The sequence below is a fragment of the Nannobrachium achirus genome (genome assembly GCF_963921795.1).
Source record: "Nannobrachium achirus genome assembly, chromosome: 15".
Classification (NCBI taxonomy): domain Eukaryota; kingdom Metazoa; phylum Chordata; class Actinopteri; order Myctophiformes; family Myctophidae; genus Nannobrachium; species Nannobrachium achirus.
In genome coordinates, this window is record NC_137822.1 from 22,361,792 (window position 1) to 22,381,851 (window position 20,060).

General features: G+C 41.2%; 1 protein-coding gene across 8 annotated transcripts in view; it reads right to left on the reverse strand.

Annotated features, from left to right (window-relative positions):
- mapk10 (mitogen-activated protein kinase 10) overlaps positions 1-19,494 on the reverse strand; it is a gene marked incomplete at both ends in the record, with an annotated part of 42,658 nt that extends 23,164 nt beyond the window's left edge. For 2 of the 8 annotated variants that reach the window (XM_080742922.1, XM_080742919.1), the window contains 7 exons: positions 3,342-3,413; positions 4,277-4,442; positions 5,060-5,198; positions 5,556-5,614; positions 9,254-9,383; positions 16,230-16,399; positions 19,426-19,494. In XM_080742922.1, the coding sequence (XP_080599048.1) occupies positions 3,342-3,413; positions 4,277-4,442; positions 5,060-5,198; positions 5,556-5,614; positions 9,254-9,383; positions 16,230-16,399; positions 19,426-19,491 (802 nt within the window). Of the gene's footprint in view, positions 1-3,341; positions 3,414-4,276; positions 4,443-5,059; positions 5,199-5,555; positions 5,615-9,253; positions 9,384-16,229; positions 16,400-19,399 lie in introns of those variants that run through there. The other 6 variants (XM_080742918.1, XM_080742920.1, XM_080742917.1 and 3 more) reach the window with 4 other exon arrangements.
- Positions 19,495-20,060: the final 566 nt, after the last annotated feature.

The following is a 20,060-nucleotide window of genomic DNA, read 5'->3' on the forward strand; positions in this document are numbered from 1 at the left end:
TACTCCACTCCACTTACAAGCAACCCTGCCTCTCTGAGCTCCTCCGTCATGGTGTCCCCTCCAACTCCCTCATGGGTCATGTCCACTGGTGCCAACCTCCTGGAGATCCCCAGGACCAAACAACTCAACCTGGGATTGTACAGCATTTGTTCAGTAGCTAGCTAGCCTCTCCCCCGTGGAACACACTCCCTGACCACGCCAACCTCATTCAGAACCACTCTCAAAGCCCTCTTCAGACTTGATTATTGCTTTCCCCAGCTAAACTCTATATTTCCATGTTATGTGACTTTGAGTACAGAAGCGCTTATCCCACAAACTAATTTGAATGGGGTCCCACGTAGTGGGATGTGTGTGAATTACTAACTCTGGCTCCAGCAGTTGTTCAATTGTCTGAAAAACATAATACAAAAATCAATAATGGTTCTGGCTCGACATGGTGACTATTCTGCCCAACGGGCACCGGTCTGTGTTCTCCAACATTACTTCAGAGACTCCTACATTCATCAAACACCCCCGGCCACAGGACTAGTAGATCATGCCCAGATGATTTGTCCTGCCACTTTCCACAGATGTGCTAGTTAGTGTTATTCATCTTGTTATGTGTCTAATTTCTTCTGTTACATTACAGTATATCCAGTGGTCTAAAAAGTACTTCATTTTAGTTTTACTTAAGTAAAAGTATCAATACTGCAATATAGAAATACTCTGTTACAGTCCGGAATTCAAAATTGAGTTGAGTAAAAGTACAAAAGTATTGGAATCAAAATGCACTTAAATATACCAAAAGTAGACAGTACTCATTATGCAGAAGGCCCCATTTCAGTTTTCAAATGTATACAAATCTTTTGAAAATAGCAGATCTACAAGCTCACAATGCATCGCATCGCGACGCATTGTCAGCTTGTAGATCGGCTCTTTTCAAATGGCCAAAATGTATATAGGGCTGAAGTTAATTTGGGTTTTGTAATAATGATGATCAAAATCTACAAAGTAACTAACGTTTTTAAATACATATAGTGGAGTAAAAGTACAATATTTGGATCCAAGATGTCGTGGAGTATTAAAAAAAATTGTAAAGTAGAAATAACTCGAAAGTGTACTTAAGTACTGTACATTACTTTCCACCACTGAGTATATCATGGATGGTTGGAATGCCATCAAATATCTTTCCTCTTTCTGTTTATGCCAAACCATCTTGAATAGAGACAGCAGTATCAGTATCGTGGTGCAGCAGAAACCAATGATGATTATCCCCACAGCATTTAGCGGTTTCTCCTCAGAACAGTAAAAAAAGTAAAAAGCCTGGTAGACTTTTTGACCAATGGCCGTACCTTGTTTATCTATTCTGATGCAGCACCACGCATAAAATACATGTAAGAAGAAAACAGCATCCCACAGACAGTGTATCCATTGAATGTAGGGCAACAGACAAGGGACAACTGCAGATATTTACATATTAGTCCATATTTAGACAATTTCTTAAACCGAAATACTAGGCCTATATGGTGAGAAATGACTTCAAATAAGAACATTTCTCGAAACTGCTGAGAAATCAGCTGTCATTAACTCATTGAGTGCCATTGATTAAACAATGATCGCTAGTGCCAGGGTTTTTTATATATATTTTTTCTTATTTCCGAGGCTCTGAGAAAAGAGAACCCTGCTTCCTTGTCGCAATCGTATTTTCTTTCACCCAGAACAGAAAAATGTAAATCGCGGCCATCCATGATTTTGTTGCGGTCGGTAGAGAAGGGCTTGTTTTAAACAAGAACGTGATCTGGAGTTAGATTATGAGATAAATCCATTTTTGTGAATTTCATAACACTGGCCTGTATGGAAAACCTATTAAATTATCTCCTGTCACATTGTGGGAATTTTGAGTTTTTCTCTCTTGCCACAGACCGCAAGCTACGGTTTAATATAAAACCTTATCAATTTCGTCAATCTCGCATCCGGTGAGTTAATATGAAGAATCGTGACATATCTCAGTGATGTTGCCACCGTTTGCCAGCCCCCACCGTTGCCCTGGGGGCGGGTGCGGACAACCACCTGCCTACTATGATACAACATGGACTTAGTGACCAGCTGCTACTTGACAGCAGAGGGGTTTCACGGGGAGGCACAATGCTAATGGGGGACACAGTGCAATGGGCCAATTTTGCAATGGGCCTGGTGTACAAGATACACTACACCACTAAGATACCCATGTAGGCCTATCTGACAAAATACTTCCTAAATGTCAAGGATGTCCACAATTACAACACCAGAGGCAGCTCCACAAATCACGTTCAACCCGGATTTGACTCTAAAAAAAGGTTCAAATTCATTCTCTTGCTATATACAGGTATGTGGAACGCCCAGCTCCGGTCACTTATAGGCGGCTGCTACTCGAGACTTGTAATAGACTAAGCCCATACTTGCCTCCCCTTTTCCACTGTAAATATATTTTATTTATTTTCTTCTTTCTTTTTCTTTTTCTTCTTTATGACTGTTATTCTTTTTCTATTGCTATTGATGTTACTCTAGTCTACATAGTGCTGTGTTCTATCCGTCTGTCATTCAATGTTATATGAGATACATAAAGGTTTCCTGTGTAAATAAGCCGAAAAGTTGACTAGGATCTCCTTTCAGTTGACCAGCTAATTGTACCATCATGAAACTGTACCTTTTCCTATGCAACCTTCTAATAAAGTCTTCAATCAATCAATCAATCAATCAAACAAACAGTTATCCCTCCCAGCTCCATGCACTCTCCGACTGATTAGTAAGAGTCACTAATGCAGCAAGAACACCATCCCCTGCTGGCGAAACGCTGCCAGTTGTGTTCATTGTAGCCCAGCCACGCCCGAGGCACCACAGAGTAATCGGACCCCGGTCTCCAGGCCAATTATTTTCATGTTATTGTAAAAAACTATCTTCTATATCGTCACTGTCGGTCAGAAACCTCGTATCTAGAGGTGTCAGATTTGCACGCTTTTTCGTAAAGTAAAGCCCTGCTTCATCATACAAGACTGTCACACAAAACTAGTGAAAATAGCTGATCTACAAGCACGTTGTGTGCTTGTAGATATTTTCACTATTTCAATCATGTTTAAAATGATAAATACAAAACGGTTTTGGACATAGTACAAGGTTTCCACCCGACAACAACGATATACAGAAATGACTGCTTAACCACTCCGACCCCGAGGTCCCTATTTTGAGCATTGAAATAATTAAAAGATGTTTGGAAAATACATACTTTTGTAGATGTTTAAGACAACAGGGCTTCGGTGATTAGCAAGTAAAAAGTGGTTACCGTCAGATAACGTCACATATCAAAAGCTGTCTGTTAAGGATACAGTCCCGTCCGGGGAAGAGGATTTTATGGCGCACCATTTCTCCCATAATGCACCCCACCGACCATATATCCACTGCACGTACGGAGGTGAGTGAGAAAAGGGAGAGAAAGACAACACAGGAGGGTTAAATACGGTGTTAGATTCAGTGTGGGAGAAAAACATTATTCAGAAAGATGAAACACAGAGATATATTATTATGAAACAAACACAGAGACAGATGGTAGAAACCCTGTTCTCTGTGCCTGTGTGCCTGCGTGCATGCGTGCGTGTATAGGAGGTACTGTTTAGACAGAAGAAAGAAAAGAGAGAAGCAGAAGGAAAGAGATTGTAACAAGCAGCAGCACAACAGAACTGAAAGTAAATCCATCTCCCAAGCCTCGCACATCCATGTTAACATTATTGTCATAGAGGAGCTAAAGCAGGACAAACTACTAAATGAGTGAAGATTTAGGTTATTTTAAAGTATCAATCCAAGTTGCAGTTACTCTTTGCAGGGATGCAAGATCATTGCAACAGTTGTTCAGCCCAACTAATTTTGAACGAATCTTTCACATGAACATCCAGCAGAGTTGGTTATAGGGTGTTATAGGAGGGCAGGGGCAGGGCACAAACATATTTTAAAGGGTGAGGAAGGTACCAAAGTGTTTCGACAGATCTACATCACGGCAATTATTATGATGTATCTGTTTGTCAGGCATGCTCTTCCAAAATCAGAGCGCTGAGGTCCCAAATGGCATCACGACACATTTATCTATTTTCACTCCCTTTGCGTGAATAGGTCATTAATTTACAAAAAGGGAAAAAATAAATAAAAATAAACATAAAAGGATGTAATATGAATGGAGATGCAAGGTTTCTGCTCAACTGTGACAATATGCACAATAGCAGATGAATATTAACAGTATGTACTGTAACTGTACACACTCCACACTCACCATTCTCCTTGTATCCCATCCCCAAAATGACTTCTGGGGCTCTGTAGTACCTGGTCACCACATAGGGGGTCATCATGAAACTTGTGCCGGCGGTCCTGGCCAGGCCAAAGTCCAGGATCTTCAGGGTACAGTCCGACTTCACTACTATATTGCTTGGTTTTAGGTCCTTGGGAGGAAAATTGAAACGATTGTGACTTTTAGGGATCATTAGTTGGACCAGAACAGCGGTTCCCAAACTGTATCTTCATGGCCAAAATGGATGGACTAGAAATGAATACCTCCAGTGTTTGTATGTCCTACGCTGTGAATGATGCCATGATTAACCCATTTAGGCCTAGAATAATATGAATGCTTTAACTATTGAAAAATAGCAGTTATACAAGCACTTGTAGATCTGCTATTTTGGAATATATTTTTTTACATTTGAACATTTGTAACTAAAATATTTGCTTCTGGGTGGTCCCTGGAACAACATATTTTGAGATGGGGGGGTCTGCGGCCAAATACATGTAATTTTGGGGGTCCTTGACATGAAAAGATTTGAGAACCACTGATTTAGAAGAAGGATTTAGAAGACATTTATTATAGAATTGGGTCATTAATATTCAAAGACTTGCACAAGGCCTAATGGGTTAATACGTCCTACTCTGTTGTGAATGATGCCATGTTTATTATATGTCCTACCCTGTGAATGATGCCATGTTTAGTATGTCCTACCCTGTGAATGATGCCATGTTTAGTATGTCCTACCCTGTGAATGATGCAATGTTTAGTATGTCCTACCCTGTGAATGATGCCAGCTGAGTGCAGATGTTTGATTCCACAGAGCATCTGGTACAGGAGGTAGGACATCCTCTCGTGGTCTAACTCCATCTGAATCACCTGGCACAGGTTAGCATCCATCAGCTCCATCACCAGGTACCTAGGGAGGACAGACAGACAGACAGACAGACAGACAGGCAGACAGGCAGACAGGCAGACAGACAGACAGACAGACAGACAGGCAGACAGACAGACAGACAGACAGACAGACAGACAGACAGACAGACAGACAGACAGACAGACAGACAGACAGACAGACAGACAGACAGATTGATTCTCATTTCTCTGCATGATCATTTAATCAAAGAGTTATGAACACTCATTGAATGAGATTACATATCAAATATATAAGAAAGGATTTAAACTTGCTACAACCATGATACAAAATATATCCGTATTGTTATGGCATTTGTATTCAATTACTGTTGTTATTGTTGTTATTATTTGCTGTACTTACACATCCTGGAATTCCTCTAATGATTTCTGTTGCGTGAAAACATTTAATAAACTGATGATCTGCAAGAGAGGAGACAAGAAGACAAGAGGAAAAGGATCAACAGCATATTTGTGTACATAAACATGTACACCTACAGTATGGAAATGAAAGATAACTTTTTCTCAGAACTTGTGCACCCCTAAATGTCTTGACTCCTGACTCTGACTGCGAATGGCAATTTCATGAACAATCCGCAACGTATGTCCTAGTGAAACAGGGGCTGAACGCATCTCAGATAATCAGCGATGAGGGTGGGGTAAAAAATAAACAGTTTTATGTTTTCATTTGGGTCTGCAATACAGAGTTTAATTACAGTAAAAATATTACTCACGCAGGCACAGGACCTTTAATCAATGCAACTCAGACATACAATTTATGGTTTTGATTGTTATAGCCTGACAAGGAGAAACTGCAGCAGTGAGGATTTACTGGATGTCAAGAACTCCTTCTCTCTCTCTCTCTCTCTCAATTTCAGTGGTGGGAAGTAACTAAGTACATTTACTTAAGTACAGTACTTACGTACACGTTTGAGTTATTTGTACTTTACTTGAGTGTTTCTAATTTCCAATAGTGTTACTTCTACTCCACTACCTCAGATCCAAATATTGTACTTTTACTCCACTACATTTACTTGAAAACGTTAGTTACTAACTAGTAACCATATATACATTTTGGCCATTGGAAAATAGCCGATCTACAAGCTCTTTGTAGATCTGCTATTTTCAAAAGATGTTTGTACATTTGAAATAGAACATTCTGCATAATGAGTACTTTTGGTACTTTAACTATTTTTTTTGTGTGTGTGTATTTCTTGAGTATTTCTACATTGCAGTATCGATACTTTTACTTAAGTACAACATATGAGTGCTTTTTCCACCACTGCTCGATTGATTGTATTGTGAACAGACTGCAAAATCATGCTGAATGTTAATTTCACCCTGAGGCCGTACACATTCTTTAATCAGCACTCAGGTTTTTACAGCCTACCGTAGCTCTTCCCCATTGGGTAGGTGCCACAAAAAAGACTTTAACATTATTCCTCCACTCCAGGCAAATTCTACCCTTTATTAGTCTCGCGTTACCAGACGATAGAGATCTCTGACCTACACTACATCAGTTGACATCTGCTGTAAATTCAGTGTAGTTGCTAGACAAAACAAACCTATGTCTACTGCTTTGAAAACCAATCATATCACTGTCCCAATAATGAATGATTGGTTCTGCCATGCATGCAGTATGTTTAGTTTTCTTTTAGTTAGTTATTGTCTCCACCAGCCGAAGGCTGAGGGAGAGTATGTTTTCCCCTCCGTCCGTGTGTCCGTCCGTCCGTCCGTGCGTGCGTCCGTCCGTCCGTCCGTCCGTGCGTGCGTGCGTGCGTGCGTCCGTGCGTCCTCACAGTTTGTGAGCACCTAATCTCAGTCGCCGTTGGCCCGGACGCTGCCAAAGTGAGCACACACACTCCCTTGATGCCAATCTAGAACCTCTGCCCTAAATTTTTCAAATGGGCCTTTTCTAGCGCCACCTAGTGGCCGATGTTCGCAAAACACATTTTGGTGCACTACTCTTACAGATTTTGGCCAAAAAACCTACAAATCGGTAGGCAGTATCTCCACAGTCATGTGATCGACACGGATCTGTCCGATTTTGCATATTCCATCCTGATTGGCTAAGATTGGCTTCCAAAGTTTGTAGGATTGAGCCGTTTGGAACAAAATGCCTCAAATCCCAAACGCAAAGTGCAATCATCATGAAATCGCGCACACACGTTCCCACTAGGTCGAAGAAGAAATGCCACTTAACATTTTTGAAATCAGCCTCATGGTGGCGCTATAACAGGCCGATTTGTGGTTTTACCTATAACTCCACCGATCAGTTTCAAACTTTGCAAGCGCACTCCCTAGAAGCTAACGATAAACATTTGCCCTGCATTTTTCACATAAGCCTTTTATAGCGCCACCTTTGGGCCGACTTATGTAAAACACATTTTTGGATATTACTCCTTGAGATTTTATCCAAAAATCACGCAAATCGGTACACAGTATCTCTATAGTCATGTGATCAAGTCCGATCCGTCTGATATTTCATATGCCATCCTGATTGGCTAATATTAGCTTCCAAAGTTTGCAGGATTGCACCACCAGGACGCACGGCCTGGTGGAGACCTGTGCTCAGAAGAGCACTGCTTCTAGTTGTCTCCACCAGCCGAAGGCTTGGGGGAGAGTATGTTTTCCCCTTCGTCCGTCCGTGTGTCCGTGTGTCCGTGCGTCCGTCCGTGTGTCCGTCCGTGTGTCCTCGCAGTTTGTGTGCAGCTAATCTCAGTCGCCGTTGGCCCGGTCGCTGCCAAAGTGAGCACACACATTCCCTGGATGCCAATCTAGAACCTCTGCCCTAAATCTTTCACATGGGCCTTTTCTAGCGCCACCTATTGGCCGATGTTCGCAAAACACATTTCTGTGCACTACTCTTACAGATTTTGTCCAAAAATCCTACAAATCGGTAGGCAGTATCTCGACAGTCATGTGATCGACACAGATCTGTCCGATTTTGCATATTCCATCCTGATTGGCTAAGATTGGCTTCCAAAGTTTGTAGGATTGAGACGTTTTGAACAAAATGCCTCAAATCCCAAACGCAAAGTGCAATTATCATGAAATCGCGCACACACGTTCCCACTAGGCCGAGGAAGAAATGCCACTTATTTTTTTTAAATCAGCCTCATGGTGGCGCTATAACAGGCCGATTTGTGTTTTTACCTATAACTCCACCGATCAGTTTCAAACTTTGTAAGCGCACTCCCTAGAGTCTAAGGATAAACCTTTGCCCTGCATTTTTCACATCAGCCTTTTATAGCGCCACCTTTGGGCCGACTTATGTAAAACACATTTTTGGATATTACTCCTTGAGATTTTATCCAAAAATCACGCAAATCGGTACACAGTATCTCTATAGTCATGTGATCAAGTCCGATCCGTCTGATATTTCATATTCCATCCTGATTGGCTAATATTAGCTTCCAAAGTTTGCAGGATTGCTCAGTTTTTGAAAAAAAATGCTTCAAATCATCAACGCAGCTTGCGATTACCGTGACATTTGCCACACATATTCCCACTAGGTCAAGGAACAAATGCTACCTTTTTTCACATTGGCCTGTTATAGCGCCACCAGCAGGTAGACCTTAGCAAAACACATTTTTGGAACACAATGCTTCAAATCATGCATGCAGCGTCCGATTTCCATGAAAGGTCTAAGGTGAAGAACATATGCCACCCTTTTTACATTGGCCTATTATACAGTAGCACCACCAGGACACACGGCCTGGTGGAGACCTGTGCTCGGAAGAGCACTGCTTCTAGTTTTCTTTCTTTTTTCCTTATTCTGAGCATGTCATAATAGGCAAACATTCAGCAAATATTCAGAACATTCAGTCGATATAGCAGATTTACAAGCTCACAATGCAGCATTGCAAAATGATCTGTAAGGTCACAACAGATTGACTATTTTTTATTATTTTATGTATAGTACAACAAAAACGTATATAGGTTTTAAACTCTCAAATTATTTCCACACAGTTTTTGTCCTCTCTTGTTGAGTGAAGCATTTAGAGTCCATTATTTTGCTATCTATTGTCTAATTTTCCGTTCTTCCACGCAGCCACTTACATTTTTGTGATTGACACATTTCATAAGCACCAGCTCCCGGTACGCCCTCTTGGCGTGGGTCTGGTTCTGGAAGGGCCGACTCAACTTCTTGATGGCCACATTTCTGTCCAGGACGGCATCATAGCCTGCACTGCAAAGAGAAGGCAGGAGAACAACATCATAAATCAATCAATCTGGAAGAGTGAGAGAGAACCTTTAGGGTGACATCGAGGGTGAGAAACCATGAGCATAAATATAGTGATGATGGAATAGATACAAATCAATCAATCATAAGATGTCTCCCTCTGACATTCAGAGAGAACGAGTGAGACGACAGACACACACACACACACACACACACACACACACACACACACACACACACACACACACACACACACACACACACACACACACACACACACACACACACACACACGCTCATGCATGTGCCTGCACAAAGGAAATCAACATCTTATCCTGTGTTTCTTAAACAGGGTCATTGTTTTATCGGCCTTCAAGAAGTCACGAGTACAGCTAAATAACACAGTAAGATTCTCAGTGCTAATTAAGTGTTAACTCTGAGGCCTCAGACACACATTTAAAGCACATGCTTTATGCTTGCCCTGGGCGGAGACAGGGGGTAAAGCAGCGTCCAATACATTTCCTATGGAAGTCACACGGTTTAGAAGAAGCAAGCTACTTTAAAGCTTGCTTTAAGGCTGCCCATAGGGCAAGAAGCAGCAGTAAAGCAAGTTGCTTTTTCAAAACCATGTGACTTCCGTAGGGAATGAATTTGTCTGTGTTATTTTTAGCGTTATGCCAATTAATTCCTCCCCACAAACACAATCCTAATCCTACTGACTCATCTGCTAGTGAGGAGCCCCCACCGGGAGGACGTAGCTAAAGCCTTCATCCTATTCCTCCAGCTCAACACTCCCTGCTGACAGGTGCCAGCCTATAGCCCGTAGGAATACGGGCAGTGACAAGTATCACCCTCCTCGCCAGGCATCCCTCGCCTGAACGCGGGCCAAATGTGTGATTCGAGGCACTTTACCACTGCGCCTTCCTAGCACTCTTGTGTATGTAAGTGTGTAGACCCACTGTAATGTAGTAGTAATAATAGTTGGAGTGTATCAATAACTGCCAGGCAGTGCTAAAGATCAGTGTAGCATTAAAATAAATGTAATTATGTAATACTAATAATTGAAGCTTTGAATTGAAAAATGGAGTGCAATTTGAGCTCCAGACTCCAGCGAGCGTACACAGCAGAGTGATAACAGTAAAATACCATATACTTAATGTCACTTGTAGTAACATCTAGTACTGTACTACTGCTGATACACCAACTTGGTGTCATTTCCAGCTCCAGGCGATTAGAGAACAACTGTTTCATTCCCAAGTGCTGCCACAGGACTAGGAATAATAACTGACTCTTTCAACGGCTTGCTGCAGGGTTATTGCTGCTGTGCTGTTACAGGTAAAGTAAATCGAACACATCACAATTTCAGGGACAACAGAGATACTAACATCTTATGAATTGCAAACCAGACATTATATCGGCCTGCCCTGAACTATCCTGAGCTATTGCGTGCGGTATGTTGTCACTGCCAGGCAGAAACCTTTTATCTCCAAGTTTTAATGGTGTGTTTTTGGTCAATTAAAGCCCTACTATTCAATATGTCAAGGGCAATGATCTCTCTCACTTAAAGCTATACTATGTAACCTTTTTAATAAAACAGATCTTAAAATTGTCCTAATTATTAAATCGCTAAAGTTTTAGAACACCCACTCTGTTCATTTCAGCTCCCAAAGCCTTTTCTTTATATGTGTTCTACTGAGCCCTGGTGGCCGTGACTGGGGCTGTTTTTCCTGGCAAAATTACGTCATATGCATCATTCTGTACACGTGTCTCCCTACCGGCCAATCAAAGCCCAGTTCATACACTGCCGAGCTCTTCAGGAAGTACACTGCAGTGTTTACACTGGGCTAGGAGTTTAGCATGTAGCTCCCCAACCGAGGCTCGTAGAGGGACACGAAAGACCTCTATGGATAGGTCTCGGCGAGGCGAGGCGGACGCGGTGGTCTGAAGGCCCGGTCCGTGGCGAAAAACGGCCGAAAAAAGCAGACGCGACCACGGTTTGCTATAACGCTACTGACCACTAGTTGAGCAACTTAAACAGTATAGCTTTAATGGAGGAACCAGGAGTAAGGTAGCCGCAGCCTCTCTGCAGTCATTTGTCCGGCCGTGTGGCATGGAACTCTGGGAGTTACTGTGAATGTTATGTGCTCTTTGTATCACAATTATTTAATATTTTTATGTGTTGTGTCAATGTCAGGTATTTTGTTTGTTTTTTGTATGGTGTTGTATTCTTTTTTCTTTTCTTTTTATCTTCATGTCTTGTCTGTAAGCAGTCTTTTTTATTGTCAAGTAAATGTTGTCTTGTTCGTCAAAAACAACTATTAAAGCCCTACTTCAGCATACAAAAGTAGTAAAAATAGAAGATAGAACGGCTATTTTCACTACTTTAAATCGTTTCTAAAATAATAACAAAAAAGGTAAGGTTTTGGACATAGAAAGGTTTCCACCCGTCAACAACAACGACATAAGGCAAAGGAAAGTAGCTATTTCACTTGTAATTTCACAGCTGAATCCCCGCTGTGCTCATCGCTTTCATCTGCAGGAACGTGTCTGAATAGAAGGAATTTCTGTTTCACCAAGATATGAAACAGGAAGTCACAGAGAGTCATGACACTAAATTACTTGCCTCTCCAAAGTAAGTAGTGTGGATATGAGCAGAGATTCTCAACGCGTTTTAGTTCAAGGACTGGCAGTTTGATATGCATTAGGCCTCAGACCCCATATAAAACTTTTTTTTATATATATCTGGGATCCCAATTCAGATGTACTGTACATCCGTAGGCACATTATTGAACGCCTAAGTTTGCGCACAACTGTTCTCACCAGCAGCTTTTATCGTCTGAGAAAGCAGGCGGTGTAAGAAGTTGTAATTTTTTAAAGCTATGTAACTTTCTTTAATTAATACATTTGTATTTTGTCCAATCTTTATGGTAGAGTATGTAAATACAATATAGCTTATACAATTGTGGTGTTTGTGGTTGTATTTTGTCTTCCTGCTCTTCTATTGAGACATTTAGATTGTGTCAAAGGTCATGTCTCACCTAGACACAGGATCTGACACAAATTATGACCTGATGCTCAATATTAAATTCTGCCCCCGAGCAAGCAAGCAAGCCGGCTCTATTAGCGCAATGGTATGAAAAGAATCAGCATTTAAGCAGGAAACCATGGTTCAAATCCAGGGTAGAAGAGGAAAGTTACATAGTGCTGCTTTAAATGAATCATATCAGCTTTATTAACATAACTGACCCTTTTCTATTGTCTCAAAGCTTGTAAACAAAATAATATGATATACAAGGGAAAGTAAAAGTTTACAGATTATTTTCCATTCTATCACGTACAGCCTACTTTTGCATGTTTTTTGAATATAGCAATTTATAATTGTAATTTTACTTTTACTCAAATAAATTGAATAAACAGAAACAGAATAAATGGAATGCATGAAAATGTAAAACATATGTATGTTTCGCTGTAATTCAACCTGGTTAAGGTTTGAAGCTGTTTTTCAAGCCACTGCTATGCTACCGGTATGCTGTGTGTGTGTGTGTGTGTGTGTGTGTGTGTGTGTGTGTGTGTGTGTGTGTGTGTGTGTGTGTGTGTGTGTGTGTGTGTGTGTGTGTGTGTGTGTGTGTGTGCGCGCGTGCGTGCGTGTGCGTGCGCGTGTGCGTGCGTGCGCGCGTGCATGCGTGCGTGCGTGTGTGTGTGTGTGTGTGGGTTAGTGGTTCTGTGGGAGTGGAGGAGACATAACAGTACAGTGCAGCTCCTCATGTCTCTATGGAGAGATGCTGTGTGTCCATGGAAACAGCAGAACCTCTGGAAAAGCATAGAGCCAATAGGGATTTGGGTAAGTCCTCCTAGCTCTCCAAGCCTAGTGAGAGATGATGTCAGTAGCAGCTAAACTTCTTAACGCATCCATCCATCTCACAAGGACAGTGGTGGAAAAAGTACTACTCACATTCTTTACTTAAGTAAAAGTATCAATACTGCAATGTAGAAGTACTTTGTTAGGGTGCCCTCACACCAATATACCTATGAGAGTGGAATCCGCGTTCCGTCAATGCATTTCAATGAGAGTGAAGCGGTTTCATGCCAGCAGAGGATTTCTGCAAAAAAACGCTCCATTCTCATTGAAATGCATTGGCGGATTCCACTCTAAGTATTTTGGTGTGAGGGCACCCTTACAAGTAAAAGTCCAGAATTCAAAATGTACTCGAGTAAAAGTATGAAAGTGTTGGCATCAAAATGTACTTAAAGTACCAAAAGTAAAAGTACAAAATGTTTGAAAATAGCAGATCTATGTGATGCGGCGCTTTGTGAGCTTGTAGATCGGCTATTTTCAAACAACCTAGTTTTCAAATAAATGTAGTGGAGTAAAAGTACAATATTTTGATCCGAGATGTAGTGGAGTATTAAAGTATTGGAAATTAGAAATACTCTAGTAAAGTACAAATCCCTCAAAATTGTACTTAAGGGTGCCCACACACCAACATACCTATGAGAGTGGAATCCGCGTTCCGCCAATGCATTTCAATGATAAGGGAGCGTTTTTTTGCAGAAATCCCTCTGCTGGCATGAAACCGCTTCACTCTCATTGAAATGCATTGGCGGAACGCGGATTCCACTCTCATAGGTATTTTGGTGTCAGGGCACCCTTAGTACATGACTTAAGTACATGTATTAGTTACTTTACACCACTACACAAGGCTTCATGAAGCTCCTCGCCCTGACCAAGCCCTCCAGAGGCACACAGATTATGCTGATTGTGTGGGGTCAACTTTGGCAGATTAGGTCTCCGCAGTTTCAAAGGCGCAAGACTCGCGAGTGCTGTATCTCCTTGTTTCTGTTGGGCGTTTCTCTGGCTTTAGGTTACGTAAGGGAGGCATGACATGAGGCAGAAGGATGTTGATGTGTTAGCATTAAGCCTCTGCATCATGTCTTAGGCAAGTTAACAATTTTTGTGACTTCAGTGGCTTTCAGCTTTCAGGAAGAAACCAAAAATACACAGTGAAGGCAAATTTGCACATTATAACCAAACCTAAAGTACCAAAGTAAAAGTACAAAATGTTTGAAAATAACAGATCTACAAGCTCACAATGCGTCAACATGTACTAAAAGTACCAAAAGTACAACATGTTTGAAAATAGCAGATCTAAAAAGCTCACAACGCATCAACATGTACTAAAAGTACCAAAATTGCAAAATGTTTGAAAATAACAGATCTACAAGCTCACAATGCGTCGCGATGATAGCCAAGGTATAGAATAAGGCTAAACTGATTAATGTATGTTTTATAATATTATAATTTATATCTGCAAAGTAACTAGTAACTCAAGTTTTCACATAAATGTAGTGGAGTAAAAGTACAACATTTGGATCCGAGATGTAGTGGAGTAGAAGTAAAAGTATTGGAGTACAAATACCTCAAAACTGTACTTAAAGGAGGACTTCACCACTTTTCAACATATCTTCATATAATAGGTCCTCACTAATGTTCATAATAAAACAGCGCAATTTTTTTCTACTCGGTCCAAGTCTCCTAGGAGAGCTATGGGGAGTTCAGAATCCATCGTCTTGTGACATCATCATTTTCCCAAAAAAAAGATTAATCTATATTTTTGAAAAAAATATTTAGATTTTTATTATCGCGAGAACAATGGCTTCCACTTTAACATTGCAACTTTTCAGGAATAGAAAGCCTGCAGTTTCTATTAGCTTGGATTCCCAATCGATGATGTCACAAGACTATGGGTTTCTGACCTAGCCACAGCCCTCCCCTGAAAAAAAAAAAAAAAAAAAGAAAAAGCTATTTTTCAGTGAGGACCAATTATATGAAGATAGGTTGAAAAGTGGTGAAGTCCCCCATTTAAGTACAGTACTTAAGTAAATGTACTTGGTTACTTTACACCACAGCGTATAACATGAGGGCAGCACCGACCAGAGCCCAGGCAGAGCAGAGGAGGTTCAATTAGATTTGGTTCTCTCTCTCTCCCTGCCATCCAGCGCGCCGACGTGCCTCAGACAGAGCCCATGCACACATTAGCAGTCATAGCCTGTCTAAGCTCTTTTGCAAATGTATACAATCGCTTTGGAAGGGACAAGGAGATGGAACGAGGCCATGGGAAGAACGCGACAAGGGCGGCCGAGGGAGGAGTTATGAGAGCGAGGAGAGGTGGACTGGAAAGCAGCGAGTTGTTGTGGGCTCCTTTCTAACAGAGGTTAGAACGCCGGGAACGATACACGCTGGGAACGCATGCCCCACCCCAATACGCAATAACCATTAGTACGTACTGTTACTGTAGTGTACGGTATGTGATCTGAAAGCCAGGTGACATAATTGCTATAATTCAGTGCTATAATAAGTGCTATAATTCAGTGGTTCTCAAACTTTTTTATGTCAAGGACCCCCGGATTGACTATTATTAGCCCGCGGACCCCCATTTGAAAATATATTCCAGGGACCCCCATAAGAGAACAATTTTGCGGTTCTAGCAGTGATTCTGAACCATTTTAATTTCAAGGACCCCCAGTTTGACATGCATTAGGCTACGGACCCCCATTTAATGGCATTTCTATCTCTGAGACCCCAATCTATATTGTAAAATCAATGTTAATTTAACTCTGAGAGTGTACAAATGGGTCCATTTGGTTCCATTTGTACACTCTCTGACACGTTTGGTTCCTAACTGTCTATCATCATCCACCCACACAAGCAGCAGGCTAAGGTAAAGGCAAACTAGACCAGAGGATATCATTTCTCCCATTTTCTCAATGATGATGAGATAAGACAACAACCATAAGATGACATGATGAGGGGAAAAACAACAGTAAAAAAAGCATTCACGGTTGAATCCTTACCAGACGATCCCCTGAGCCCCAGAGCCAATGGGCTTTAGGTTCTGATAACGTTTCAGGACTGTGAAGGTGGAGTCTCCCACTTCCACACTGTAGAACTGGTTGTCCACTTTGCTTTTACTCATGTTGTAATGCTGGGCGATGTACGACACATCCACTTGTTTACCAAAACCCTGCGTGAAGTAAACACAATGGAGGACATTAAAATTTAGGCCTAGAATTATTGAATGCTTTAACCAGAGAAAAATAGCAGATAATAGCAGAGATATACATAGCAGATCTACAAGCTCGCAGCGCGGCACTTGGTGCCCTTGTATATCTGCTATTTTTCAATAGTTAAAGCATAAAATAATGATATACAATAATGTGTACCCGTTCTAAATGGGTTAACAGAGCTTAAGATTCAGTTCTTTTCTCGTTATTCTCTTTTCCTGCAGCAATTCATTTGTTACATTTGTCAAGAGCCAACTGACTTCAATGGAATAGCTAGTTTACATTTAAATGGTATCACTTTGTGCACTAATGCACGTAATGTGACGAATATTATAACATCGATTTTCCAAAATAGTGCACAAAACAAAATGCTTATTCCTCCCACTAATCAGCGACTAAATTGCTGCAGATTTCTATATAATATTTCTAACCACTTTTCATCCAGAATGTTATGTTTTTTAATCAATTACTTATTCACACTTATTCAATTAATCACCTGTTAGTCCAAAATAATCAATAAAAAATAGCAGACATATAAAACAATATTTATACTTGTGCAAACAATGGTAAAAATGAGGTGCATGGTCCTGGAAACAAGACATCATACAATTGACGGGACATACAGAGAGAGGTGCAACACTTTTATTTATAAGACTTAATTCTGTATTAACCAAGTAGTGCCTCTAATAGCATTATTTTTATTAGAGAGTAAATATTGTGCCTGTATGTATGTACATACAAATCAGAAAATCACAGCCTAAATGATTGCAAGCAGAGGCATCACAAGGGGGGGAAATATGTGACTGAGTTATTAGGGCCCAAGGTGGAGGTGCCTTAATTATTATATACTTTAGCTATTGAAAAATAGCAGATATACAAGCTCACAGCACGGCACCGCGCTGTGAGCTTGTAGATCTGCTATTTTTGAAAAGTCATGAAAATGTGTGCAAATCTTTGAATATTTTGTGTATTTTGTTTTGCTTCTGGGTGGGTCCCTGGAACTAAATACTTTGAGATGGGGGTCCGTAGCCAAATACATATCATTTTGGGGTTCCTTCGCATGAAAAGGTTTGAGCATAGACCATAGAAACATAGGTTTTTGAAAAACCTTAGAAGGATTTGAAAAATTCAAAGACTTGCACAAATGTTCTAGATAAAAAAAAAAATAGCAGATCTACAAGCTCGCAGTGTGGCACTCAGTGCCGCGCTGTGAGCTTGTATATCTGCTATTTTTCAATAGTTAAAGCACAAAATAATGCGTAGTAATGCCAGTCTAAATGGGTTAAACCCCCTCCCCCTATGAAGAACATTCATGGGGGGCCCGCAGTGAATCCTTGTACCCAGGGCCTAGAATTTGGTGCGACACCCCTGACTGCAAGTTCACATAAGGCAGTATCGCCAAGGCCAAACCATTTGAGATCAGATCACCTAATGTATATGAAGTCCATTTGAATTAATGTGTGAGAGTAATACATTTCAGTACATTAGAGCTAACATTATCCATTATTTATTGCAAGATCAAGTTGAAATTTGCCAAAAATATGCAGTTAAATACAGTGATGAACTGAAACAGAATAACTTTAGAATGACCTCAAGTCAGAGCAATTCCAACAGCACACCATCTCACACATGACGTAATAGAATGCAGCCTTCATATAAACATCCTTACATTGTGATTACACTACCAGCCCACAATTCAAATACAGATCAACTTAAAGGGAAACATCCATGCTTTTAAAGCACATTCCAGTTAATTTTTGGTGATTATCATAGTCTATACTCTATAGAAACAATATTTATGATACAATCCATGTTGACATAAATGCTGTCTACTTTGGCTATTCCTACAATTCCCATCATGCATTTTGTGGGCAAGCACAGGCCTGGTGGTCCCATACCAACGTGATCTAATATGGTTACATCATCCTGAATTGCTCAGTGTGCCACAAGCACACAGAGCGATTAAATCATTTTGAGACACTTTTGTTTTTATAAATAAAGGTTGCTTTTGTTCATAACGCACATAACACAGGGGTTGACACTAAGGTCTCAGAGGCAAGTACAGGTCATGTTCTACTTGCCCAAAGGTCATGCCCACTTGGCACTTGGGGTGCGTAGCGTAGTACCGGCACGCATTACTCCGATGTTGCATTCGTCCGACTCTCCCCATTACTAACCCTATCTCTAACCCAGAACCTAACCCTAAACGCAGCGTAGCCACTAGCCATGTAGTTGGAGTAATGAGACGTCGGACTGACTAGATGTTTGCGCCCACTTGCCCGAAAAGTTAAACGTCCTTTATAAAATGATTGGTCAAATTTGAATTACTGTTTATTTTAACACTCAACAAACATATTCAGCGCAAGTGGGGATGGTGGGGGCACGTGGGGGCCACATTCAAGTGTTTCACAGATATATGTGTTGTGTTTAGGGATGGGACGATATGAACATTTCATATCACGATTATTTTGACAAAAGAAGCTCACAACGTGTCACGTTGTGACGCGTTGTGAGCTTGTAGATCGGCTATTTTTTGGCAAAGACACTTGATAGAGAGTGAAAAAAGACTATCAATTACGTTTATTACAAGTACCTTTTACCAATTATTGAGGGTTTAAGTGGTACCGGATATGCAGCTCTGCAAATAAAAGGTGAATTGATCCCAGTGCATGACGGAGGACGATATCACGATATATTAAATCTCCACAATACGATTATCATGAGTGTTTTTTATCACGATAAACGATAATATCGTGTATCGTCCCATCCCTAGTTGTGTTTATAACGAACTAAAGACATTGCTTCTCCACTCAAACGCACATGCCCGTTCGGGCAACCTGAAAGCAAACTACACTTGCCCGAACGTTTTATTTACTTGCCACGGGCAGTCGGGCAACCGTTACTGTCAACCCCTTAAACACATAACAATGTAGGGGAATGGAAGGGAATGTATACTGTACCTTATTTACCTGTACGGAACACACACCTGACAAAAGGCTATCTTCACATCCAGGATTGGTTGGCTGCAGTTATATAAGAAATGTCTGCTCATAAATACCTGCAAGACAAGACAAGCACAGGAGAACACACCATTGGTCAGTGGAGGATTTGGAGCACTGATTCGCAACGTGGCATTCCGGGGACCCCCAGGAGTCTTGGAGGGGGATCCAGTGGGTTCCCAGCCAAATCAATTGATTGCAACCGTCAGGTCGCAAGTTACAATGAAAAGCTCCACCGGCTGTCCGTCAGTCAGTCCATCAGTCGGTCAGTCTGTCTGTCCATCACGTTACGTCACGCCAAGCCACACTTTTGCCCTACTGTTATCTTGGGCACTGCTGCCCCTATCCATGACAGACTTTGCACACACACTCCTTGGCTGGCAAACCACAACCTCCACCCCTCATTTTTCACATGCCCCTCTTCTAGTACCACCTTTCTCACATGCCCCTCTTCTAGTACCACCATCAGGCTGATTTTTGCAAAACACATTTTTGGACAGATTTTACCCTAAAATCACGCAAAGCGGTACACAGTATCTCTAAAGTCATGTCACCAACATGGATCTGTCCCATTTCCCATATTCCCTCCTGATTGGCTACAATTGCCTTCTAAAGTTTGTGT